We start from the raw sequence: 27,892 nt of genomic DNA, 5'->3' as shown, positions 1-27,892 counted from the left end.
CCTTTTCCAGTGAAATCCATACCTGTCTCATACCCTGGAGCCCAAAGCTGGACCCAGCCCTCCAGGTGGACCAAGGCTGAGCAGAGAGGAAGGACCACCTCCCTCACCCTGATGGCAATGTTCTGCCTAATGCACCCCAGGGTGCTGTCAGCCTTCTTTGCCGTGAGGGTCTGGGTAAGAGACTTAAAGATCACAATTTGGTCAAATGCTCTTAAGATCACTGAAGGGCTTTGCCACTGTAGCAAAGCCTGCAAAGAAGCAACTGCTCATCTGTGACACCAAAGCCCATCCCATCCCAAATATGCCTTCTGGATTCCTGAAATACAAACTGTGAGTTAGCCCATCTGACAGGAACTTGTGATAATATAAAGGTGGTACTAATGTCCAATCATCTCAGGTCTAAGGAAAGGAAAGGGAAGCTGGGGAGAAGGAAGTTTCACTGCGAGGAGTCTGTGGGAAGGCCAGCTCAGCAGCTGTGCTGGTAGCTGGCTATGGCTGGGGCTGGTGAGGGGACAACCATAGCCTGCTGGCTGAAGACAGGAGGCCACTGACTCACACAAAGAGAAAGAACAAAATGGGACTAATTAGCATTGGAAGTGAGGGAGTCGTTTACCCAACTGAATGAGAGAGCTGTGTAGCCAAATGGGCATTGATTCCTTTTTTTTTCCTGAAGTATATAACTGGTGAGAAGTTTTGAGCAACCTTGGCACCCCCACTGCTGAGAAGCCCAGGGTGAAGAGGATCAATGGGATATTCTGGGCTGGATCCATGGGTGGTGACTATCATTCCATGTGATCTCTTTCTCTCTCTCACTGTCTTTCTCCCCTCCCTCTTCTCCCCTCAATCATTTTCTATTTCTTTCTATCTCTCTACCTCACATTTTACTGTTAAATAAAATCCATACTATTGACTTCAGCATATGGTCTTGTTTACACCTTAATTCAGGTAGAGGCATCTCCCTAGTAATTGAAATAACTGGATTTTAAGAGTGTGCTCCTGTAGCTGTTCGTCTACCTGTACCCCAAGGCTCTTCTCTTCAGAGTTGCTTTCTGGCCAATTGGTTTTGAGTGTGTATTGTTACCTGGGGTTCTTCCTCCCAGGACACAAGACTTTCTCCTTGGCATTTCTCCTTGTTGAACTTCACAAGTTCCCCTCAGTGTAATTCTCCATGCTGTCAGGGTCTCCATGAATGACAACACAACCATCTGGTGTAATGGCTGTTCGTCCCACTTTTGTATCAAGTGGGTAATTACTGAAGGTGAGCTCTGTCCCAGGGACCATTTCATTAATGCAAATATTAAATTATACTGATTCAGGATCAACCACTGTGATGATCAACTATCTCACATATGACTTGCCTCCGATACAACTTTCTAGTCCTCCATATGCCTGGAGATTGTTTAAAAGGTTAGCTGTTCCATTGCATTCCCAGAGATTTGGGTGAGGCACAATAACCTGTAAGTCCCTGAGTCCTTTGTCCTGTCCTGCTTGAAGGTGAGAGTGACACTTGCTCTCTTCCAGGATGCAAGAATCTTTCCCAGTTGCTGTGACTCTTGAAGACAATCGATAATGACTCAATAACATCTCCCAACTCATTCTGCACTCATGACTACATCCCATTAGGACTCAGGTATGACCAGAATTGTGAGCATGATCATGCCCTTACATGTTCCATCATGGGTATTTCTCACACTTAGTATGAAGCAGATTTCAGGAAAAAGCCAACAGTGCCTACAGAGTCTGTTTGCCTGCTCTGTGAGCAGCACTTACGCAAGGCTGTGGCCTCATGCCAGCCTGACATTTTCGTGAAGAATTCCCTCAAATAGAAGAGTGTCCTCCTAGCACTGGCTTATGTTAAACCTCAATTCTCACAACCAGTGAAAAAGACAGAAAAGAACATCTGGCACTATGAAGAAAATATGAGATGACTTAGGGAGAAAAGTTCTCCTGTGTCAGATGAATTTCTGATGTGGGAAGGTTTTACACAAGCAGCTGCAGCCAAATCAGAGCAGGATCCATGTGCACAGTAAGGTGAGTGCTTGCCCTACACCTGCCACAGCAGGTTCCAGCACTGAGGATTCTCCCCCTCAGCTCACTCGGTGTCCAAGTGGAGAAGTATTCATGGGCCAGAGCAATTCTCATCTTATATTTAAAACCACACAACGTTGAACTGTCCCAGGACAGTTTAACAGTGTCCATCTTTTTCGTTCAAAATGATTTGTTTCTTCTTTGAGGGGTTTGGTGTAGTCTGATTCAAATTTCATTGAAACCTGGGTTTGTCAGCCTCCAGCTCAATATGCTACACTTAGCTTGCTTTTAAACTCACCCTGTATTTTTATTTGATTGTAGAGCTCCTGGGGACAGGCGGTGTTGAGACAAAATAGATTTCAGCTGATTTAATTTTCCATCCTATATATTTTTATAAACTCAGAAATGACCAAGCAAGAGTGCGCTACAGTAGAATATAAATCCTCTTCTGTGATAAAAATAGTTCAAACAAAAAACATCAAGGGAGGAAGAAAATCAAATTCCCTTTAAGTTCTCACCCATTTTGAATTCTGTATTTCTAAATCAGTAAAACTTTACATTTTTCAAAAGTTATTTTCTGCGATTTGGAAGACTAACTCAGTATTTCTTTAAAAATAAGGTTATTAAAATTTGAATAGATGAAATGAAAAATGAACTAATACCAGGTATTAATTTTCTTCTTTTCTGAAATCTCAAGGGAAAAAGCTATAATTTGTAGCAATGTTATATCTAGTAGAAAATATTTATTTATTAGGATGTCTAATTTAATGAACAGAAGCATACTAATAAATAGATGCACTTATCCTGAAACATAGATCACTGGATTACTATAATTTTTGATCTATTTATTTATTTATTTTAAATCAACAGCTGATATACTGTTTTATGATTCCAGAACAAATACATGCTATGCTACTGCCTTGTCATTTATCCTGAAATTGTGTTCTCCTCTATGGAGGGGGAAAAGTAAATAAGCACATTTAGATTGTAATTCATTTTACAAGAACAACTCTAACCATGTCATAGCAGAGCCCATGACTGCTGAAGTGTTATAAACAGCTCCACACCAATTTTTTCCATATATATAATCAAAGTCAATTACTCAGTTACTTTGCAAGAAGAGATGAAGTACTTCAGAACTGTAAATAACTAGAAGGATTTCAAAGTGTGATCTGAAAGTCTAACGACACACCAAGGTCACAAGAAACATAAAAGAAATTTTGCAAAGGAAAGTTTCCCAAGTTTCCCTTTAGTATGGTTTCAGTCAGCACTATTAAAGCTAAAAGCACTTGCAAAGTATATATGATTAGGTTGTAGACTCAGTGAAATTGTTTTTAAAGCATCAATAACACAGTATCTATTGCTATTAGTTAATTTGTACACAATATATGTTAGATATACAAATAGAAAAGGTTGAATAAGAACCTGTGTTCATCACTAAAAGCTCTTTCAGGTTATAGCAACCCCTTGTGCTCAGAAAATAGATGCTACAAAGCAAATCCCTAACGTTCTGTAAAGCAGCATGGCATTTTAAAGGCAAATGCACTATTTCACTGACTCTCCCAGCTTGGGCCAGAGCAGAGTTGGTTTTGTCACTGTAGTCATGAGAGAGAGCAGGGAAGGGTCAGGCTGGGGGTCGTGCACAGGATGGAGCTGCTGCCTCACGGGTGAGCCCAGGCTGTATTCCATACTCCATACCTTCCATGTAATTGCTGAGTGGTGGAAATAGGGATCCTCAACTCCAGAAGAAACCTGGGATGTTGGCTGGGGTGGGGAAAAAGGGCACCATGGAGGGTCTGGGGCCATTTTTGCCTTTTATCTTGGTGGCAAGGCATGGCCTTGGCCAGTGAATATCCTTTTTTGTATGCAAATCACACCGTATTTTGTATACTTTTGCTATTAATGCTGTTTCTGTTCCTGTTAATTTTTCTTGTTTCATTGATGCTTTTCAAGTAAATTCTCCTTAATTCAGAATTTCTGTTTTCGCCTCCCTCTTATAGAGAGGAGGGTGAGGGGGAAGGGAACAGTTTCAGTGGGGCTTATTTTCCAACTGGTTTTAAAACCAAAACACTGACAAAAAAAACGGAAAGCAGTTTAAACCAGAAAGATTGCAACACCTGTATCATAACATAACAAAACACCTCAAGCTTCCAGATATCAGCAGGCAGATGCTGTAGCTCAGAGGGAAGATATGGATACATAAAATAACTTAGTTTAGAGACTACTGAAACACAGATTGTTTTTTGACAATTGACCAACATTAAACAATTCCGTCAACAAGCTTCAGGAATTCCTCATTTTTTTCTAACAAAAAGCTGATACAGATCATAAAAGAAATCTTTGCTTTCTTCTCTCATGTCTTTTAGTTTACCTTGTAGGTATTTCACAACGTTTAGCCTCATAAAGTTGATAATTACTACCTCTTGTAAGGGGGATAATATTTTTCAAAGAGCTTAAAGCCAAAAGAAATTATTACAGTCCAGTCAGTCTCAAATATCTGCAGATATTCATGGTCAGATGGACCTGCAGCTTTTTTTGAAAGCTGTGTTCCAGCTCTTGCATTATGATTGAAATGTCCATCTCCTCTGTACAATGTGTGTGAAGTGGGCATGGGTGAAACACCAGGTCAACACAGAATCACAGAATGGCTTGGCTCAGAAGGGACCTTTAAGATCATCTATTTTCAACCCTTCTGCCATGGACTGGGAACCTTTCACTAGAGCAGGTTGCTCAGAGCTTCATCCAGCCTGGCCTTGAACACTTCCAGGGGTGGAACATCCTCAGTTTATCCGGGCAGCTGTTCCAGTGTCTCACCACCTTCACAGTGAAGAATTTCCTCATTATATCTAATCTAAACCTACACTCTTTAAGTTTGAAGCCATTATCCCTTGGCCCATCACTACATGCTCTTGTAAATAGTCTCTCCCCATGTTTCCATCTTTACTGGAAGGCCACAATTAGGTTGTCCTGAAGCCTTCTCTCTTTTCCAGGCTGTGCAATCCCAAGTCTCTCAGCCTTTCTTCTGTGCTAAAGGTGCTGATTGGAGGGATGCTCTATCCCTTTATTCATCTGGGCAGCCTCTGGATTCACTCCAACAGCTCCAGGTCCTTCCTGTGCTGGGACCCCAGAGCTGGACGCAGCTCTGCAGTGGGATCAGAGCAGAGCAGAGCAGAGGGGCAGAATCCCCTCCCTCACCTGCTGCCCACAGGGCTTTTGATGCAGCCCAGGATCTGTTTGGCCTTCTGGGCTGTGAGTGCCCATGGCCAGCTCTTGTCCAGCCTCTCACCCACCAACAACCCCAAATCCTTCTCAGCAGGGCTACTCTCAATGTGTTCATCCCCCAGTCTGCATGGATATCAGGGGTTGCCCTGACCCAGGTGCAGCACCTTGCACTCATTAAACCACATGAGATTCCCATGACCCTACTCAAGGTGTAAATCCCTAGACTTCTTACATCTAATAAGAACAGCTTTCAACAATTCCAGAGGAGGAATTCAGTTCTAAGAGGAGATTTTAGCAACTGCAAGTAACAGTGACTTTTTAAGCTAATGTAGGAAGAAAGAGCATTAAAATGAAATGTTGAAAAGGAGACAGTTAAATAAAACTTTAAAATTAAACACATCTCAAATTTCTAAAACAGCATCAGACCCAGGCTGGGCAGCTGTCATGAGCAGTGCCCACCTTTCCAGGCATTCAGGCTGAAATCTTTCTGGATGGCTGCCCGACATGTTTTTAGGGGGAGAAGGCTGTGGCTCTGGGAAATGAGCAGCAGTGGCTTCTGCTGCGACTGATGAAAACTATCATTCTTAATCCAATGATCAATTGAACCTAACTAAAATAAAACAATTTTCAGGTAAAATTTAAAGAGAATAAGAATAATTTGAGTGGCATTGCTGTCTGGACAAATTAGTTTCACTGATTCAATTGCCCTATTTGTAAACTGAGGATAATACTTCTATTGCATAGATAATACTATCTATTGCAGTCTCAGAAAGAAGATGAGAAAATTAACTCATACTATCTGGAACATGAGAAGCACTATAAAAGTGCTAAGTAGCAATTATAAAGTTTTATTACGGGTTAACCTTTGCCAAAAAAATGAAATAAAACTCTCTTAGGCCTTAGATTTATAAAGATGAAAATGAGAAATGTGTAACTCGCTGGTTCCCTGATAAACATTCCAGGCAATCTAACATTCATTGCACACCCTACATCAAACAGTCCCTAGACAATTAGTGGGTACCAGCACAGGAGCTTGATAAATTGATTTTACTTTGCTCATTGATTTTTCCATGTCATAGAAACAATATCATTAGAGAATCTACACACTTGATTGTTCCCAAGAATTTATTTTGTCAATGTTTTAAGAAAAGGTTTCATTAGAAACACAGTGCTGACAGATTTTTTCATGGAAAAAATTGCCTCATCACAGAAACAAACAACATTAAAATTAATTTCTGGTACTCTTCCCTTTTCCCTCCTCTCCTATATGAGTGAATGTCTGTGTGTCTGGTTATATAATAACTACTGGTATGTCCTTTTTCCTTGCATAGGAGATTTCAGCAGCAGACCATATATAGGAGATCAGAGTTATGCTATAAATACTCCTTAGATATAATTTTGCTCCCTTTAGCCACACAGCTCCCTGTGCCACTCTCACTTAGGAAAGCCTGAATAAAATGGTCCCATAGTAAGAAATGTGTTGCTTGCATTGAACTTTTTTCCCCTCTTGGCTAAATATTTACATTTCCACGTCATAAGAAAAAGAAGGCTTTTGAACAGAACCAAAACAGTTCAAGAGCATCTTTGATTTAATGTCATGTCTTGGAATGTTAATACTTCACCATCAGACTAATATCTATGCATGCTGCATTTATATGGCAAACTTGAAACAAAAAGCAATGCTAAATGTCAGAGTCCCTGCTATAACCGTGCCACTTAGGTACTTAAAAATTAATGTTTAATTCTCCTCCTAAAAGCTCAAGTCTCATTCTTCCCTCTGATAAACTGATAAAGAGAAATCTCTTAAAAATGTTCTGGTCTGACCTCAATTCTGAACTTCAGAGGCATAAAACGGCAGACAAGTCTTTATACACGTATTAGTCAGTTCTCTCAGCAGGGCATCAGAAACCAAGATCAGAGATTGCCAATACTTAAAAAGTCAAAATCTGCCTGCAGATGTGCATGCTGAACTCCCACTGAAATCAGCAGGGTGAATTCATACAAGGAAAAATTTGGCTCTAAATGAAATATGTTGATCTAATAATAGCATCTTCTACCAAACTGGGTTGGAGGTAGAAAAGATTTCCACCTTGAATAGTCACGCTTTTTAGAGCTCAAGAATTTTCCTGCACTAGTTGTCAGGGAAAAGCTATCAGTATTTTTTAGCCCAAATGTCCTTAATCAAGGAGAAAATAGTTAATATGCAGAGAAAATAGTTAATATGCTCTATGAATAATTCTGATAGAAATTTGGTTAAATTGGTACAGTTCTTTGCCATGTGCTTGTTCTTTGTAAAGTGGTCTACAAGTAGCTGTTCCTTACACTAGCTGTGATTCCTCAGAAAGTTAATTAAAGAATACTCATTTTTGTTTCTTCTTTGTTAGCAGAGCAATGCTGATTTTCTGTACCACAATTATTCTACTGTTTCCCAATAAGTAATATGGTGATGAACAGTTGTAATTTTAAAAGACAAGGATTTCACTTCTCTACCTGCTCATCATCATTTTTATTATTCCTATGTAAAACAAGATTTTGCATTCTTCCTTAAAACAGGCAGCTTGATATAGACAAAAAACCTATGTCATCTAGTCTCTGTAAAAACTATAGATACAGTGATAGCAACTAAACCTGAGATAAGAAATATATAACTTATTGCAAAAGAAGCCAGCAGAGTGAATGATTGTTTGCTTCAGGTATTTAAAATGGATTTAGTGTTAGGCTATTGCCATAAAGAACTCTCCAATCTTATCTGACTGATTGCAGAGAAAGAACATAAGGCAGATTATCTTTTAAATTAAATTTGTATCAGTAAAACTACCTGATTATTATATACTAAACAACCATTTTTGAACATATTTCTTTTTGTGTAAGAAGATAAATTGATTCATAAGCTGTTTAAATGAGATTGAGAGACCACAGGACACAACTGAGTAACTTTCATCTCCTACAAGATAAGAAACATACCAGAGCTAAAATCTGGTACAACTACATGACAAAACAGTTCATGGTTTTTAACTCAATTTCATATTTAAGAAAAGCCTTAGCAAATTAAACTTGCCTTTAACAGTGACAACCAAACAACCCTACTAAATTCCCTCTTGTATACAAATACATTTAAAAAATGGGAAAAACAACATACCAGGCTGTCACCAATGCAGTAATGTGGTTAGCTGAAGTGTCTTTGATGTATAAAAGCATCTTAAAAGTTGACCCATTAACAAATTGAACAGACTTCAAGTGTTTCTTTCATTATAGCAAAATCCACAATGATTTAAATTCACAGGAATATTATATATCACAAGGACATATGTAGGATGTCAAAGTGTTCCAGTGATTTTCAGTATTGTTTTGGTTTATTTTAAAAAGGATTTTATTATTCTCTTATGTACTCTAATGTTGTTTTAGTTAATATTAGCAGTAAAACAGTTGATGAAGAGTTTATATTTTGTAAATTCTGGTTTATTGACCATATTTATTTTTAAAACCTAAAGGCCCTCTAGTATGCATGAAATAATCTTCTTTTATAGCCTCTTAGGATGATCTCTAATTTACAAAAATATTTTACTAATACAAAACCTCTTTAGAAAGATAATTTCTAATTTTCTTAGGAACTGATTTTTGGGTTTTGGAAAGCTGGAAAATTCATTAGTAGGAAATGGTTATTCTGTATATAATAGTTTTAAAATTCCCCGAGTCCAACACAGAACTTATTAGGAGACTCACTTAAGGAAATAGAACATCTTAACCCAGATTGATTATAGCTCTTGCTGGTAACAGCTGGCTTCAAATTAAACTGAAAAAATGTATATGCATTTTGAAGCAGTTTAAGAACATATCATAAATAACTATTGTATGATTATTTCACAGAATGATTTATATGAAATTGTAAGCTTAGAGCCATTTGTAACTGTAATTACTTTAGTTATAGTATGAAGAAAACATTAACACTTCCATCTCCTACACTGCAGGCAAATAGTTTCCTATTCAACAGTGAACCAATGGATGCTGTCATCTTCGAATTGTACAAACTATTTGAAAACACCTAATCAAATCATGGTTCATAGTCTAAAACTCTGGATATAAAATACTTTAGCATTTTTGTGGTTTTTAAAACTAAAAATAGTAAGTAGTGTAGATATTGTAGAAAGTCAATCAATAAAGAAAGAGAATGAAAAAATATCTCAGAAGCTGCTATATGTGTAATGTCATTTTACATTACAGACTGGACAGCAAGAGCTCTGCTAACTTAATTTGGTGCATAGCATAATTTTATGTTTGCAAAAATTAACAAGAAAATAGACATCACATTGTAATCTGACCTCTATTTGGCTTAACAAGGATCTGGCACTGCTATTGATACCAAGCTGATTGGAAATTCTGGTTATCAATACATCTTCCAGGTAATTATTTCCTGCATGGATTCTATTGATCTGTTTCAAACTGATCTCCAGTACTCCAGTACTGATCTCCATTGGTAGGAGGGGATGAATGGGGACTATTGGCTTGCTTCCAGGTGTCATTCATTAATTTCCCTCTATGTGACCCCTGATAGCTCCATATAAAAATAATTTTTTTAATAGAAAATTATAAATTAACCAAGCATTTAAAATAATTTTGGGATGAAAACATAAATTAAAAATTCGACAACTCTGCTGTCAGAATCTCCATATTAGGCAGCTGTCAGCAGAGTTCCCTCATAACACCACTGTAAGAGTTCACCTTGCTGAAATACCTCTTTACAGCACAGCAGAAGCTGAAGAGTACCAAAGTTAACTACAGAAAAATATATAACAATTTAAATATGATGATGATGATGATGATGATGATGAACTAACAAACCTCCTTCAGTGTCCTGAAATTGAAGTTGCTGATTTAATACTAAAATGCTTATAATAATATGGAATTTCAGTCTTTGCAAATATGTTTCTTTTCTTTCTATGGCTGGATATGGACTCAACTGAAACTCAGCTAATTATTTGAATGAGTTGTCTTACTTTTGTCTCATTTTGTCTCATTATAGGAAAGATGGAACAAAAGGATTGTCCCCAGTCCCTGCACACAGTGAGTAATTTTGTAGTAGATGATGAGCAGATCAGTGATCAGTTAATTTCTGATTTATGAATAACTGCAAGCTCTATTTGTTTTACAAATAAATAAATTTCAGGCTGACATTTTCCAGTGAACATTTGTCAGTGATGTACAATTGACTTCAACTGTCAATTAAGCTGAAGAAAGTCTGAAATAAACAGCATATAATTCAACAAGAAATTGTATTGAAATTGTAAATAAGCTTTGAAAAAAGAATTTAAAAGGATACTTGAAGCCTTTATGAATATCCTTGTTACATTATATACATAAAGTCCATAATCTATACACAAAGTCCATGTAACTGCTTTACTCATAACTATAAAAGTGAATCTGCAAGAACAACCAGGAGTTCTTAAGCAGCAAAACTAAGACTTTCATGATAATTCCTTGCAGAAAAATACAAGACTTATGTCACCAAATTCTGTTCTGCTTTTCACAGTTATCAATCATTATACTGAGTCAAGGTGCCCTCTTTTTGTGACAGTGAGGGAGAGCTAATTATCCTATAGCAGACGAGTTAATTGAAAAAAGTCTACCTGATTCTACATGAATAGCCCTTTATTTGGAAGGTGTTCTAGAGATATGCACTTCTATTTTGAACTAAAGAAACCACAGACACTACTGTCCACTCTTCATTATTTTTTTTGTTGAGTTTTTTCTTTGTTTTGAGTTTGATTTTGTTTGGTTGTTTTGTTTTGTTTCACGGAGGTTGCAAAAAATATAAATTAAGATGTAGTTATACTCATGGAGTGTAGAGGCTCTGCTGTTCCCTTACAGTGCTGTACATGACAGAAAATGGAAGCAGTTATATTGCTGCTAGTGGTATGTTAAAATATCACTGGCAGAAAAAAGTGCTTTGCATTATGCTCTCCTGAGTATGTAGAGAGAAGCCAAACTATCTTTAGCTAAAAATAAGCCACACTATTAAAATTGGCTTCTCAGGCACAAAACTCTGTGCACAACATCTCAAAACAATGGCTTTTAATTTAAGAAACCTAATTTTCCAGAGTGGAAAAGTATAAAAACCTGAAACTTCCTATGGGTACTAATTTCTGTTAGTATTTCTCTGCAGATGTCTGCAGAGAGACAACAAAACAGTGAGGAGGTATCAGCACGACATGTAATGATTGTTGCACGCTGCTAGCATAATCATTATCACAGTTTTGCATGGCAAAGGAGAATCTTTGGGGAAGAAAGAGAGAGAAATTGGTTCTACCATCAATTCCTGGAATGGGTCTTTGAATAAGATACCAAGTGGATGAGGTAGGCATGATTGCATATCAGTTGCATAGCAGCAAAAGCTAAATATAAAATCTGAGTGGTGGTCTCATGAGACCCTAAGTGCTCCAGGCATGCTGATGAAAATAACATTTTGTTAGTGATTGCAAGGAGAAACCATCATTGAATTTGCTGCAGAGGGGAGTAGAAGTCATAGACCATGTCTAATATATGACATGAGCTACAATCAAACTGATCAGGCAATGGATACTCTGGGACTAATGATAGATTCATTTAGACTTGAAATGAATTTAAGACAGTTAAATGATGATTTCTGGACAGAAAGATATACTTGGAAGGGAGACAGAAAGAATGTATGTTATTAAGAAAGTAAGCTACATTCAGCCTGCAGGTAAGACCACTCATATGAGAGAAGAAAAAAGAGAGAATGACAGATGACAGCAGAGAAGTCTGAAGAATAGTTTGGTTCTAGATACCCTCTAGTCTAGGTTGCATCCTTTGGAGCAGATGGTGAAACTATCTCTTGTCCTCACAGTCAGAGAAGGACACCAATTTGTACATTAATGTAGATGAAGCATGTGTAATTATAATATTACAACATTAATACCGATCCAGTAAGGATCCACTATTTAGTATGAGTTCAAAGTTATACCATGACCTTAGCAGCTCCAGCACCTATAACTAAAGAGGACAGTGACAAATGGCACTGAGTTAAACACATCCCCCAGGAAGCTATTCATCAGGTTAGGTTTGGGAAACCTATTGTGATCCAAATTAAGAGAAGGATTTGTAAAATATGCAATTGCATATGACCAATGTTTTGAAGATCTGCTCAGAAGATGCTTGGATTTCTTAGATGTATAGAGAGAAATTAGGTAATTTGCCTCATACTGTAATATCAGTCATGATGCTCATCCTAAAAACCAGAGCAAGGATGAGACATAGATAATGTATCAATTGGATAATGTTTGGCTGATAATATAGTTTTTAAAGAAAAAACCTTACTTTTTACTAATAACTTTTAACTGAAAGCTATGTAACTTCAACAAATTTAGCTTTTGCAAACATTTGCAAAGGAAAAGTATTTAACCGTTAAATGAATCAATTATTAAGTCATTAATTATGTTATCTAGAATATTTATTTATTTTTAAAACCATAACAGGACTCAGAACTATAATTATGGAGTCAACACTCCTGTTCATAGCTTTAGGAATAAGCAACTTGCTTTGTTTTCTAGTAATATCAGATATTCAGTGCTTCTGTTGAGGATATCTTCTTCAAAATTAAAAAAAAAATGAAAACATTGTTGTAATAGCATTTGCTGAGAATTTATAAATAGTTTTCTTCTGTTCATTTATGAATTTAAATGAAGATAAACAAATTTTGCAGCTAGCTCTTCATCAGCTACTGTTTCATTTGTTCTTATGCAGCATCTGCACAGGACACTCATTAAACTTCCTGTGTGATTAAAACTAGAGGACTTTCATTTTAATAAACTACATTAGATTTTTAGAGGAATATTTTTCTTGCCATTAGTCATTCTACTTCCTCTTTCTTAGATCCTAATGTTCATCTAGAGAAAATAACAGTTAGCTCAGGTCTCTTTCAAAATGACTGATGATTCCCATTTATGTGACTGGAACAGAGGCACTTTGTTCTTATCAAAATGGCAGCTGCCTCTATTGTGCTCTGGCTGAAGGAATCCTGTATTATTTATCAAGCCTGTCCATGGCAGTCATGCTGAAAGAGGACAAGTCTGCCCAAGTTTCTCGATAAGCAATGATTTTATGAAACAACCCTTAAAAGCAGATAAGCATTAAGTTATAGAAAATAATGACAATTTTTCCAGGATTGCTGCTTTTTTTTTTTAAGACTATCTTTAGTTATGAAGCCTATTTATCAAAAAAGACAGAATCAAATACCATCATAATGAAAAACCATATATTTCAAATTGTATAAATTTTACTCTACAATTATATAGAAACAACTACGTATTCATCATGCTTAAGAAAATATAATATAGAAAAAATTAATTCAATAGACTTTTATAATATATTCTCCTATCTATTTTATTTTACTTTCTTTAACTGCCACTTTTGCATCTCCTGAGTTAACAGTGAGTGTGCTGAGGATTTTTACACATTTCTATAGTGCTTTTACCCATGTCAGCAATATACATCCTCAATGAGGAGATCCCATTGCATTTTAACTTCTGAAATCATAAAACTATTTATATGCACTTTTTAATATAAATCACTATGGCACAAACATACCAATTTCTCACTCTAAAAGATAATGGCATATATGGACATCCATGAAATTAACTATTTTATGCTCAGAAATACTGATATATGTCAGGTACCTTGACTTTTTCCAAGTGATCCTGCAGAGAGTCGATGAGCAGGTCCCCCACTGGCTGCCAGGACCCCTTGAAAGCCTCAGCCTGGCGCAGCTTCAGGTCCAGCTCATCCATGGCCTCCTGAAGGCCCTGCAGTCTCTCAAGTGCGTCGTCGATCTTCTTTTGCCAATCAGCAGACTGTAGATTCAGCTTGTCCCACTCGTTCCTGACCTCATCTGCTTGCCTTTGCAGAAGTTTGGTGACATTGTGGGCTCTCTCCTCAGGTGACAGATCTAAATGTGAAAGTGAAGAGGGCTTAAGACATATTCTGTCTTAGAACTACAGTTGCCTTGCAAATAGGTTAAAATCTGAGTAAGAAACTCTTCATAACCAAAGGCACCTGTGAAATTTGCTTTATTAATGTATTCTTGTTTCAAAATATCTTAAAAAACTTAAATCTTGCCACCATAAAAATCAGCAAAATCTGCATTACGTACATAAAGATATTTTGAAACACGCAAGGTGGAGATAGAAGTTTATCAACTGATTCAGCACAATTTTCTGCACATAGATAAACATTAATCACTGTGAAGCTTTTGCTGCAATTAGGTGGATTTGGGATCTCCTGTAGTACTGAGACTACAAGGTGAATTTTAGCTTAAATTGCAGCTTTGAGCCCCCAAATGAGGCTATAATTATAGACAGGTCCTGAAGGTTTAAAGGCAGTTTCAAAATCTGCTTATAAATATGCATGTCTATTTAGTACCACAGTGTTCAGAAGGATTGCTAAAGCTTGCTTTCATCTATATTTTTAGCTTAGTTTCTGAACGCTGGCATTCAGCTCGGAGTGTAAAAGGAATGCTTTCAGAGCTGCTGGCAGGATTTATTTAATCATCACTGATCATCACTGATCTTCCCAGAAATGTGTTATTGCCCTGCTCTTGCTTCAATTACCTCTGGGTTCTGGGCAGACCTTCTCCAGTGCCTCCACGGGCGGCTCAGCCACGAAGATTCGCACAGTCTCAAGGGCACTCCTGATAACAGGTTCTTTTGTTTTTAGCTCCCTCTTGAAAGTCTAGGAAACAAAATTATTGTAAGTGGATCTATAAGGAAATACCAAGTCAGAATAGCAATGTCAGAGCAAAATTTCCAGCAACAGCTTCCACATGTATATGACAAGAAGCAATAAAAAACATACACAAAATAAAAATAATCAGCTTTTGCTTAACCTGAAATCACATTGTATTCAAATGTGCTCTTGGTACACTGCATTTTTCTTTCTTCAGCAACAGCTCCTTTTACTCTTTTGCTCTCTTCTACACCCTGCTTTTAAAGGACCATGAGCAAGTTACTCAAGATTAGTATTAGAAGCTTTGGTAGGTCACTGAAAGTACATCTATCTCAGTATTTATTTATTAATTTCTCTATTTTTGATAGTGAGAATATAAGAGCCTATTAGGCTGATTCCAAATGGACACTACACAAAAATGCAGATGAAACCCAGCCTGTAGGTTGCATATTGCATTGGTTCTTCTGCATGTTGCAGTGAATTTATCTAAATGGTCCTTACCACTCTTTTATTTCAATGTTTTCTTCTGTGTTTATGAAACATTGTTGAATACATACAGTTTCAAGCAGCATAGAGCTGAAATATGCAGGTAATTTAATAGTACAGTGTAACACAAAACACAGTACTGCAAAAAGGAAAGCCATATGCCATGGGTAGAAAACAGATATTTTACTGTAGGGATTAGAAAATTCTCTTTACAACATCAGCATTATATAAGTTTGTAACGTAATAAATGCACCAATTCAGCCAAATTAATTATTAAACAAAATTTGTATTTCTATGAGAACTAATGAAGGATTATAAATTCAATATTAAAAAGTTCATTAGACTTTGAATTATATTTGATATGTGATTCTCTGTACAGGAAATACCTACCAGAACTAATAGTGGCTACACGTACAGTTTATAATATGAGAACTCACAGGTAAAATGTTCTTAACACGTTTCAGGAAAGTAAACTTCAGGAAAAAACTACATTATTCCACTATAAGCATTTAAAGACACTTTTTATTAAATGATCAAGAACTGACCCTAAGGTTTGTAGCTGTTCTTGGGAAAACCTTTAAGCAAAGTCTGCTTTGTTGAGGGAAATAATAAAGCAAAAAATCTTCATTTTGTGTCAAGGTCAATAATGGAACAGGAATCTTTTCACAGAATCAATCTGCTATCATAAAAGAATCTGTCATTTTATTAATACCTGAGCTAAAAGTTTTAAAAAATCATGTTAACCTTTAAAAATAATACCAATTTTCACAAATAAAGAAGTGCACTGTATATGAACAAGTAAACTACTACTGGACATTTTTTTGCATAAAAACTGAGTGAAGGTACTACAAGACTGAAAGAAAAATGTCAAACTTAGACATTTTTAGATTTATAATTCTTATAATTCATGCTTGACTCTTGCATGAAGTGCAACAGAAAGAGGAAATATAATAACCCTTTTTCATGCCTCCAAATGAGGAAAATCTATTCCTTTAATTAGCCTTTGTGTTCATCTCACATCATTTTGTCCCCATAGAATGGTGTGGCAGGTCTGCAGGTCAAGTGAGCCATCAGGAAGCATAACTTAAACCCAGCACAGTAATTTCCATGGACAGTGTGCTTTGCTCTCTGCTGATTGTGTTAAAAGCAACATCAACAGCCAAACCCACTTAAACCAGTGGCTTTTAAACATTAAATGGTGTAACAGCCTAAAGATATAATAAGTTTTAGAAATGTTTCCAAAGATGTATTATTTCTCAGAAATGTCTGTGTCCCAAATCAGTCAAAAAGGAAGATCTGTTCTGCAAACACATTCCAACAACAGGAAGGAGTCACCAATATTCCAGGGGAACACAGAAATACACTGATGTGGAGAATAGTTAAAAGCCAGAAACACCTCTGAATTATGCATTTGGGAATGAGTAAGGACTCTGTAAGGACTGCTGCTGCTGTAGACAGGTCACCCTGGCTCTGTACATGTGTACACCAGGAGAAGGACAAAAAATACCTACTTTCACCTTGTACTGTTTTTGCAGAAAACTACAGCAATCAAATACACTGAGTGTCATTATCTTTCCAAAAGAGGTTTAAAATCACAGTCCTCCTGTAACTCTTGTGCAACAGAAGGAGAACATATATGCAATGAATCCCATAAAGTCTATGGGCAGGAATCTCAAAACAATAGAGAAATGCTAATAGGAACTTCTGACGTTGCACATTTTGTATTTTGTCACAAACAGAAAATGTGCCTTCTTAATAAAGGAGAACTGAGCCAATGTGTCAAACCTTTTTCCCCCCAACGTTTCCAGTCTGAATGTTGGAGCTGGTGGAGGCAATTATAGTCTATAAAATTATAGTCCTGTGTTATAGAATAATACACAGTATTTACAGTTTTCATCTCCTTCCCTCGTTTTGATCTGCAGATTTCTACCAAGTTAAAATATGTTTCAATTAAAGAAATTTGAAAACGAGAGGATGAAAAAAACGTAAGACTGAAGCAGTAGCACAGAACAGCATTAAAAATAATGAATGCTCATTTCATACTAACCCATTCAAAAAAAAAGTTCTTACTGTATGAAGATAAAGCTGCTTTTTGGATTAAAGTTTTGTTGTGGGATATGTATACATTACCAGTAAAAATCATAAATAGCAACATTTTCTTTTTTTTTTTTTCTGAGGGAAAAAAAAAGGAATTTATCTATCCAGAGCCCTGACAAATACATCTTTATAATAACTAGGCCCTCACTGAAAGCAGAATTAACCTAAATGAATTTCTAATGTACAACTAATGATTGCAGGCTAATTTCATTGAATTCCTTAACTTCTTCCACACTTCCTGGTGACTGTAGAGGAAATCGAATACACATAATGCATGACCTGACAAAAAAGTAAGTAAACTACTTTATTTAAGCATGTCTATTTGTCATCAACACTACAGCAGTAATGGCATTCTGTCCACCATTTTAATAATGCATATATTGATCAGCTTATCTCAGACCTCTACCACCTCATGAGTGTCCTTAAATATCTGTAAATGAAGAAACAATGATTGTTTAAATTGAAAAATGAAAATATAATGAGAAAAAGAGTTGCATTAGTAAAACCAGCATTAATCTCTGTTATTTAAAAACTAGGATTTTTTTCCTTTCATTGTATTTTAAAGAGAAAGAATACAATCATATTAATTCAACACATTTGCCAAACACAATGCTTATCAAAATATGGTGTTTGTCCTAATAGTAAGAAGAAGATATCAACTGTGGACCTTAATTGGTTAATGTGTTGAAGTAGGAACTGTACTCCTCCTTAGGCAGTCGTGCTACAGATTTCATGTGAAAGGGTTTCCATGGAATTGTTAATAAGTGCCTTCTGCGTTCATAAATGCTATTTATGCTGTTAATAAAATCACTACACAGCAAATGAGGCAACTCTTAAAAGAATGAAAGACATAGCAGGCAATCTGCATGATGCCTGAGTTACTTAAATTAGATTAACAGTAACATGCACACAGTTGTTAATTCAATTTCACTAAAGCAATATTTTGATACTTAGTAAAACAAAGAAAAATGTAAGATAATTAAGTAATGTTTTGAAGAACAGGAGTATTTTTTATCATTGACTAACACCACCACCACTACTCCTCCCCACACATTCTAAGACTTTGGAATAGAGACAATTTCTTACAAAAATTGAAAAAATGACCTACTATATGTATAAGTTCAAACAAATAGCAGTTATGTGGGTGTATTTGGGATACATTACAAATTTCCTTGTCTAAAAAGCACCTCACATTAATAACACAACAATGATTTTAACTGCATGGATACCCCTCTTCTCAGTTGAGTTCAAGCTTGCCTCTGGCACAGATTCAAGCATTTGAAATTTTAATCTGAATCCTACTCTTAAAATTTTTAAGGCAAATCTTGGCAACTAGGAGCACTCAAGAGGTAAGAACTGACTTCTTTAAATCTCTTTTTATGAATCTCTGTGGTGTTTCAGATGTTCTTCTGAATGATAGAGAGGTTAAATATGTTTGCTCCTCTTTAAATTTTACCTTTAAGGGAAAAAAATAAAAACAGCTTGCAAGACTTCTTTAGAAAAAGGATTCAGGCATAAAATCATGTTGGCATTCATCGTGTTATTTCTCAATTGAATCAGTTAAACTGCATTTAGTGTTCCCCTGATGAGGCTCATTCACTTATCAAGTGAAGAACTTAGCCGGGTTCAGTTCCGGCATTACCTTACAAAAACCATCCTTCACAGAAGGAAAACCAAACATTGTACTTACGAAGAAAGACCAAAACTGGAAATTCTAGTCATTTAAAAGATTGGTCAGATCTGATAGGTGCTTTTCTAATTTACTGATGACTAATTTTCAGAAGAACGAAATGAAGAGTCAGCAATTCTTTTTCTCAAAATCAACACACAACTACTGTTTAGTTTCACATGCAACACCCTGAGAGCTCAGCTCTGCTCTTAAGCAAAGGCCCAAACCTCTCAGCTTTCCAGTAGTGGCCTCCAGTTTTAAGCTAGATAATTGTACACTTGTGAAAACATCTGAAAACATTTTCCTTATGTTCAGAAATCAGCTAAGCTGTTCATTCTGATATAGCCATTGTATATCTGCCTCTTTAGAAGAACCTGTTAAAGTGACAAAGTCCATAATGCCCAGGGGAAAAAAAACTCCAACCAACCAACCAACCAACCAACCAACCAACCAACCAACCAACATGTTGCAAGCATAGATTTTTGTCAACAGCAATCTGAAGTCAACTTCCATGTTGACTGTTTTTCCCTTCTCTGTCAGAGACAGTTGAAGATCAGACAAGGCAAATTATAATTTCATGTATTCTGTTATGTTCTTTTTTACCAAAGGGAATCAGCATACCTACACTCAGGCTTCTGAAGTGCTACAGAATGGGAAATGGAAAAAGAAGTATTTCTGAAAGGAAATAAAACATTCTAGATTTGATACTAGACAGGATGACCAAAGCTCTGTTATGTACCTGCAAGTGACAGAGAAGTTAAAAAAGAGAAGTGAGAGCTATTTTATGACATCATTTTGCCCCTACTCATGGTATCCTAATTTTATACAATAATTCTCATCCCTTAAGATTACAAATACTTAATTAGTTTGGTGTATGACAGAGACATCACTGAAGACTTCACCACTGAAGATTTGCCACCTTTATGATGAATTCTTGGAAACCCTTAAACTGCTTATAGAGCGATATACAAATACTATAAGAAGTAATTTCTTTAGATAAAAAATATTTCTTCTACCTAGGAGAAAATGTTTTAAAATACTTAAATATTATTTAGATGGAAAAAAGTTTTTTGTAACAACTTTATAGAAATCTCTATCTAACTCTTGTTTTGGCTCAAGAGTTGTCTTTGGAGAGGGAGTTTATGTCACACTGAGTTAAAGCAACATCTATATTGCTTCTTTCATCCTGATATTCTGGATAGCCTTTAAAGCTATTTTATGGAAGTTGCTACTTTATGGCTAAAACAGACCTCAGGCTTCTCTTAACTTTCATGGTTATATATAACACTTGCTTTAACTTTCTTAGGGTAAAGGTGAAAAAAGGAAAGGTGCTGCCCCGTAAAGTCATGGATGTTTTCACCTCACTGTCTCTGTGATAGTGCTTTAAGTCCCACATAAAATTTGGTGAGAAAGACACATCCTACACATCACCTCTCCAGAGGAAAGACCTAGGAAATGTGACAAAAATGCCCCTTGCAGAAAAGCATTATATTATCTTAGAAAAATTTGCCACTGAGAGAGACAGAGATATTTTTTCTTCATCTTTCCTTTTTGGTTTCTCAATCATTCAGTGAAGATAGGTCCTTGACAAACCATATTTACACTACTTCCCATAACTTTGTTGCAGTAGATGAATGCCTGTGTGCCTATGGAAAAAGCCATATCTGACTTGTATTTCCTGACTTTTCACAAACTCAGGGTCTTAAAGCAGCGAGATATGTCATGTTCGCTTTGCAAATCTGATCTCATTATCTGTTCTCAAATATTTCCCTCCCCATGAGAAAGGACAATATGTTAGAGCAATATTTATATACAGCTACCTGATGAACAGAAAAAGCACTGATCCTATTTTGTTTTCAAGCACCATTTCACATTTCTCCATAAAACAGTAAAATCAGAGATTTAGGAACTTCAGAAACAGTACCTTTTGTGGCAAGTTTCACAAATAAAGTTACATATATACAGTACAATGCTTTGAGAGGATGATCATTGCATTTGGAATATTCTTTCCTCAAGAAATCAAATTGACAGACTGATAATTTAAATTTTTCAATAAAAATTACATTTGTTTGAAATTACTTTTTAGGTAACACCCTGAAGCATAATCGGACATCAAACAGGAAGTAAAAACCTCCCATGAATTCATTACTTTAATTAAAGACACATGGAGATGAAGGAGAAGAGAGCTTGAATGTATATTGAACAATAGAGGTACTAGAACCATGACTTCTCATTCAGAACTGAATAGACCTCAATGGCATATGAAATTCAAGACTGTTCAGGTGAAGTACATTAGGTTAGTATCAGACTGGTGTGAATTGATTAAATGCTGAAGACATACTTTAACAATACTCTCACCACAACAAAAAAAATCTGAGTGAATCTTTGTATGAAGAATTATTCTTGAAGTATTATTCTGGGGTTTGCTCATTTGGTGGGTTAAAAAAAAAGCAACATCAACAGTACAAGTGCTCTATTTTAGGTTCTCTTTTAATACCAATCTTAGTCTAGAATGGTCCCCCATATGATGCTGTGCTATGGTCTTTCCATAAGAATTCCCTGATGACACCAGTATGAACCACAGACAGTTATCACAACAGTTTCACGGTGCAAAGCTGTGCAGTACACCTGACACCAGCTACTCGTGTCACAAATGTTCCCAAAATCCAAACTAGGGTTTCAAAAAGTATGCATAAAGTTGGAATGCCTGAGCTAGAAAAAACAATCAGAACTAATTATTTAATCCTCAAAAATTACTAGGTTAGTAATTGTTCTGGGTATGAAATCTGCCTGTCTGTGACAGGTCTCTGAAGGTCATGGGCATTAACACCTCCTTCTCCAAAAGGCTGAATTTCTCTGCTGTGTTTGATAGCTATAGCTGGAGTTCTTTCCAACAAGGACTGTGCCATGCAGCACTAGCCAGTAAAGGAAAAGAACATGACCAAAAGATAATTAAAGAAAACAAACCCAACATACCCGATGAATATCATTCTGTTTCTGCACAGTGGGGAGATCTCCACCAATGGGTGCTTGCTGCTTTAATTCATCCTCCTTCAACTGCAGCCATGCCAGAAGTTCCTGAAGAGAGAGATGTAATCGCTTCCACTGGTCGGTACTGGCTTCCAAATGGGATCTGAAAGCATGTGTTAAATATAAGATAGATTCAGGCACAGTGGAAGTAAAACCCAAAATGTACAAGCTTATTTACTGAGCAAGATCCTAGTGTTTCATTAAGTTAATGATTTTTGAATAGCTTCAGTAGTTTTGAATTAGATTCTGGCAACACATTTAAATTTGGCTCCACAGTCTTGGCTTTTTTTCACATCTCCTGATTTTTGTTTTTCATTGGTTGGGGTTTTTTTTGCTTTTTAGTTTCCCTCTTCAGTAGTGAGTAATGGTTGTGCTGAATAGTCAGTCTCACTAGAAGTGCACAAATATTATGCAGGACCAGCATGAAAAATGTACTCATCACTTAGGATTACTAGGACATTATTTACCTGAAATGTAGAGAGTAGTTTCCCTACTCAGTGAAGAGCAAGCATTTCTCTAAACCACTACACAAACCATTCAACTTACATAAGATTAATTCTATTAATTTTTTAAAATAAGACAACCAATGCCATTCTTTAAAAAAAAAGTCATGAGGAAATTGTTAAAGCCAACAGAATCCTCACACACTATCCAACTTAATGTCAGTGCCTTTTAAACAGACATGTCAATGAAACTATTTGAAACACTGGGAAAATTAAAAGACAAAATAGCATTTTATGCAAAAAAGGTCTCCATAAGGACATTTTATAAATATTTCCTCTGTATACGCATAAATGTGTTTTTTTGGGATCAAGTACTGAGCTTCTAAATTTCAGCAACTGTCTTCTGTGGCTGGACTGATAAAATCTTCATTTTTCTCTGTACCATAGATAAACCCACTGAAGTTTTGTCTTTCTGGACTTATGAATATGCTATATTTTAATTTCTGGTTTGGAAAATAATCAAAATTCACTTCCAAGTAACATAAGAAATCCTCTTAGTAACTCAAACCAAAGGAGTATTACATAATAGCAACGTAAAAAAAGTGTGCTGGGAAATAAAGACAAATTTTCTTTTATTTCATACAGTTCTGTTTAAGTTCTAGCTTTGTTCATATAACATTTATCTTCTTCTACAGTGATTGCACATAAAATCATTCTCTTCTGACACTAAGAATTCTACTCCTATATCAAATGTTCTATAAAGAAATGTGAAAAATATGGACTCAGCATTTTTGCAAACCTTATTACTTAGTTTGGATATGGAAATGATGAATTGATGAAGGTAGGGACAGTTGCATTTCTCTGAAATGCTCTGTGAATCCTGTCTTCTTTCCAACCTCTTACATCCGGTAAAGTGGCAAGGAAAGAGAAAGGAAAGGGACAGATCAGACACACACTGACAGAAAATTCAGCTGCTCTCAAAGTCTGTGAGCTAATGCAAAATCTTCTCTTTTTTCAAACTTAAATGCTATGTGTGAAGGACACTCCTAGACCAGGCCTTTGTATCTGTTCTCTCACAGGGCATCTGGGAGCTGGGGCAAAACTGCATCACAGCAGGGGAGGCCTGTTCTGCAGGCAGTGAAGTCTGGAGAAGGCACTGCAAGCTAAAAAGTTTAGATTATATATTTGTTTATATATTATAAATTATTTAAAGTTAGAGTGGTGAGGCACTAGAACAAATTGTGCAGAGAAGTTGTGGATGCCCCATCCCTGGAAGGGTTCAAGGCCAGGCTGGATGTAGCTTTGAGCAACCTGAATATGTTCTTCCCCATGGAAGGGGTTTGCAATGGATGATCTTAACAGTCCTTGCCAACCCAAACCATTCTTTTATTTTATGATACCTCTGAAAGGAGTAAGGGGGAGAGAAGCTGGGATATTTATGGAGAGGCAACAACCAGGGCAAGGACCACAGGACTTTAGGACAGGAGGCAGACAAGGAGCTGAGTTTCTGATTCAGGCTAATTCCCTTGTCTCATGTTTATCTTGGCATAGACAAGCTTCCACATCTTCGGGAGAAGGGCAGCAAATGGAAGCAAAAACTTCTTCCCTGCTTCCCCTGACTTTACAGGAAAAAATGCAAAAAGAGTGACCTCAAGGGGTTGTGTTACTGCTGTTGTGCTCTGACCTCCCTCAGCTGGATGATTTTTGTTTCCAGAACCTCTTTTGTTCTGTTCTTCATCTTCAGGAATATAGTTTTATGCATGCACACACCAATGTACATTACATGCACACACTCATGTATTTATGACTGTGTCCAAGATGTGCAGACAAAAGAGATAATACTAAAACAGTATAAAAACATATTTATAAGAAAGAAAGTGGTTTTTTAGTGTAAACTGTGCTAACATATCAGGATGAAAGAAAGTTAGGAATGGAAAAGAGCTTGGCTTCTCTTCAATATCTACCATATATTTTATGTAATGCATTTAGAAAAGAATGCCCACCCAGGGTCTTCTGTTTCAGCAGACTAAAAAATGGCACTAAGTAAAGAAACTTCTGGGACTGATGTCTGGAGAACATTTCATGTGTCTTCTCTAATCCCTCTTTTGTGTAAGCGTTGCTAGTTATGAGGAAATTATTCCATTTTGTGCTCTGGTTAGAAAGAGCTCCAAAGAGGCAGACTGGGAAGAGCCTTTTCATTTAGTCTGGTGGCCAGCAACACCTAAACTGAATGCCTGAGAATTTAGGAATTGTTTCTTATCCTAATCACTAAGTGATTGAAGACCTTAAGGCTTTTATTGGAAGCCCAGATTTTAGAGGGAGGGTTTGCTGCTTTGAATGTGCAATGCAGGAAGTCACTGTGATATAACTGGGGCTTACTCAGTTAATGACAATAATACATTAAACTGTAAAAAATGAAAGACAGAAAGTCCCATACATTTAATTACAGATATTTGGACAACTGACTATTTTTATCTCAAAAATCACTGTATTTGAACAAGTTCATGGGTAAAATGCACATGAGCAAAAAAAAAATCTCAGACACTTTGAAGGGTTTTAGTCCTCTTCTTTTGCTCCTCAGAAGGAAAGAAAAGGAGGAATAAGTCTCTTTTTCTTCAGTTACAAATATATTTTCAACATCACAGCCTTCATTTATTTTTAATGATTGATGATACGAAGATGGTTTTTGTCATTACACAGCCTGACCTCCCTCAGGACCTGAGCTGAAAAAAGCTAATATTTCATACATTACTTTGGAAAACACTTCTGTCTTTTGCTGCCCTCTGAACTACCACCAACACACAGAAAGTGAAAAAATGAAAAAATGCCCAAGACTGAGTGCAGCTGAGCTGGGTTGCCTATTGCAAAAGCTACATTTCTGGAAAAAAACTTTCCAGGACAATTTCTTTTGAAATGAGACCTTCAGTTCATTGAAGCCTGAATGACCATTTGATAATTTGTAATGTTACCATTTATTATATTTCTCCTTGCAAACGAAAGTGTTTCCTCTCATGATACTACCTATGAATTTCTTTTACCCCCAGATTTTATTGAGCAATTCTGCCCACTCTCCTGACAAAAGTTAAAATCTTAAATAATTTCTCTTCTCATTTGTGAGGATATTTTTAGTTTTGCACTGGAAACAGCAGCCTTTAAAATGAAGCTTATCATAAATATTGGCTATTTAATCACTCTCTTTCATGACTCACTGGTAAGTCATACTCAGCTCTAGAAAAAGCCCACATTTAGAGAGGGTACAGTTACAGTTTCTTTCTGTAATTACAAAACCCCATCATAAACCTCACACCCTAATCCTCTACTTTCATTTTCACACCTGAAAACCGAATAGTTCTTACAAAGTTGAGCCAACATCCAAAGCAGAACAAACAATTTCAAAATAAGCAAAAACAGTGCTAACAGAAACAAAATTAAACCTTTTCACTTGCAAATTGTAGCATTCCAATACACCAATGACAGGCTTTTGCTTAGGTTCGGGTCCTACCTAATGTTTAGAGATTTCTTCCTAAGTTCACTCCATCTGAGGTTCATGTTATCCAGACGTCTCTGCAGCAGGGTTGCATCCTCAGAGCCTTCCAGGGACCTCAGGATTTTCTGCCCATTTTCATCCAGGTTGTGAAAGATGTCAGTGTGAGCATCAATTTCTGCCTGTAGTTCCTATGGAAGCAATAGAAAACAATATATCTGATTTCTTTAAAAAATCACAGAAACTATAATTTTTCAAAAGAGTGAAAAAATCCTCAGTGCAGCACAGAGCACAGGTTTTGGTTACTCCTTTTACAGCAGTATCATGTCCTGTGTACAAAGCCATGTTTCCCTTTCACATGAAGGCCATTTGCATTGAATATGACCTTTTTACCCACACAGAACATACTGAACAAAATTTAGAGAGCCAAAGGTGCAGCCTTTGATAGACAGCAAAGCAAAGACAAGACATATTAACTGTGCTGATGTGAAAAAGCAAAGAACCACAAAACGCTCAGGGTCCCAGGTAAATCTGACCTGCACATGATACGTCTTCCTGTGCAACATTTTCAGTTTGAGCTGGGGACTGCAACACTGGTCCTGCTGCATGGCAATTCCAAGGAATCTAGGAGTCTGCAGCAGCCAGGCTTTAAAATGCCAAGTTCACTCACATTCTGTTGACAGAACGCATTTTGGAGCACAGGCCCCAGCAGTCAATAGCAATAAACAGCCACTTTGTGCTGTATCAAAACACTGGTTGGGGCTGTAGGAGGGCCTGAGAATAGCAAGGACCCAGAATATGCAACTGGCAGCTCATATTGAACAGCCAACTTTTCTTATCGCCTTGGAACCGCAGGCCAGCTCGAAATTTTGAATTCATTTTTTCCCCCTCATTTTTAGCACGGCTGTTTCTGCCAAAAGAACATTCTTTAGAGAGCTGCCTGGTACCAGCATTCCTGCCGCCCACACACTCAATGCAGCCTTTGTGTGCTGGCTGCCCTTCCCCAAGACGTTTGCATGCGGCAGCTCCACAAGGTCAGATTCATTTGCAGAGAACAGTGGTTGAATCAAGGTCATTAAATGGAATAAAAATAATAATAATAATAATTCCAACACGTACATGAATGAGGGTACATGTACTTTATATGCAGCCACGTTTGCACAAAAGTACTTTTACTTTCAAACAAAGAAGCACACAAAGACACAAAGAAATACTGAATTGTGAATAAAGCTCCACATTTTCTCCTGGGATGCTGGAGCACTAAGATTTCTGGTGGTGGTTTCTTGCTGCCTGAAATGGGAGTGCTAGAGATAAAGTGGGGCAGAGGAAATGATTTATGGCATTTGAGAACAAGACCCAGCACTAACTGAGCATCACAGAGAGTCCCCAATGGAAATTTGTTGTAATTTTCTTCAGAAGAATGACTTTGAAAGAGGGGAGAACACAATCTGTCTACTTGGTGTGTTCTTAATTGAATTGGTTTTATTTGATATTTTAAGTGCAATGTTAGCTGCACTGAATCATGAGTAGATTGCCCTTGCTCACCTCCTGCTGTTCCAAATGTCCTTAACTGGATACCTTTCACAGCAATGATTAGCTTAATATTTGGGGAAGTTTTAAGGTGAGCTAGCAACATCTTTGGTACAGAGTAAGAATCCTTCTCCAACTATTTTACTTATCTGTTGTCATTCAAGAAGC

General features: G+C 36.7%; 1 protein-coding gene across 13 annotated transcripts in view; it reads right to left on the bottom strand.

Moving 5' to 3' along the window:
- The window catches only part of DMD (dystrophin), a 1,046,893-nt gene that overhangs the window by 171,024 nt on the left and 847,977 nt on the right, over nucleotides 1-27,892 (bottom strand). For 11 of the 13 annotated variants that reach the window (XM_064706931.1, XM_064706854.1, XM_064706864.1 and 8 more), the window contains 4 exons: nucleotides 26,213-26,385; nucleotides 22,214-22,370; nucleotides 14,871-14,991; nucleotides 13,941-14,209 (listed from right to left, as the gene is read on the bottom strand). In XM_064706931.1, coding sequence (XP_064563001.1) covers nucleotides 13,941-14,209; nucleotides 14,871-14,991; nucleotides 22,214-22,370; nucleotides 26,213-26,385 — 720 coding nt within the window. Of the gene's footprint in view, nucleotides 1-13,940; nucleotides 14,210-14,870; nucleotides 14,992-22,213; nucleotides 22,371-26,212; nucleotides 26,386-26,730; nucleotides 26,776-27,892 lie in introns of those variants that run through there. The other 2 variants (XM_064706898.1, XM_064706892.1) reach the window with 1 other exon arrangement.

The sequence above is a fragment of the Zonotrichia leucophrys genome, chromosome 1, assembly GCF_028769735.1.
Source record: "Zonotrichia leucophrys gambelii isolate GWCS_2022_RI chromosome 1, RI_Zleu_2.0, whole genome shotgun sequence".
Taxonomy (NCBI): Eukaryota; Metazoa; Chordata; class Aves; order Passeriformes; family Passerellidae; genus Zonotrichia; species Zonotrichia leucophrys.
The sequence above is the reverse complement of the archived record's forward strand: the minus strand, read 5'-3'. Positions and strand labels throughout refer to the sequence as shown.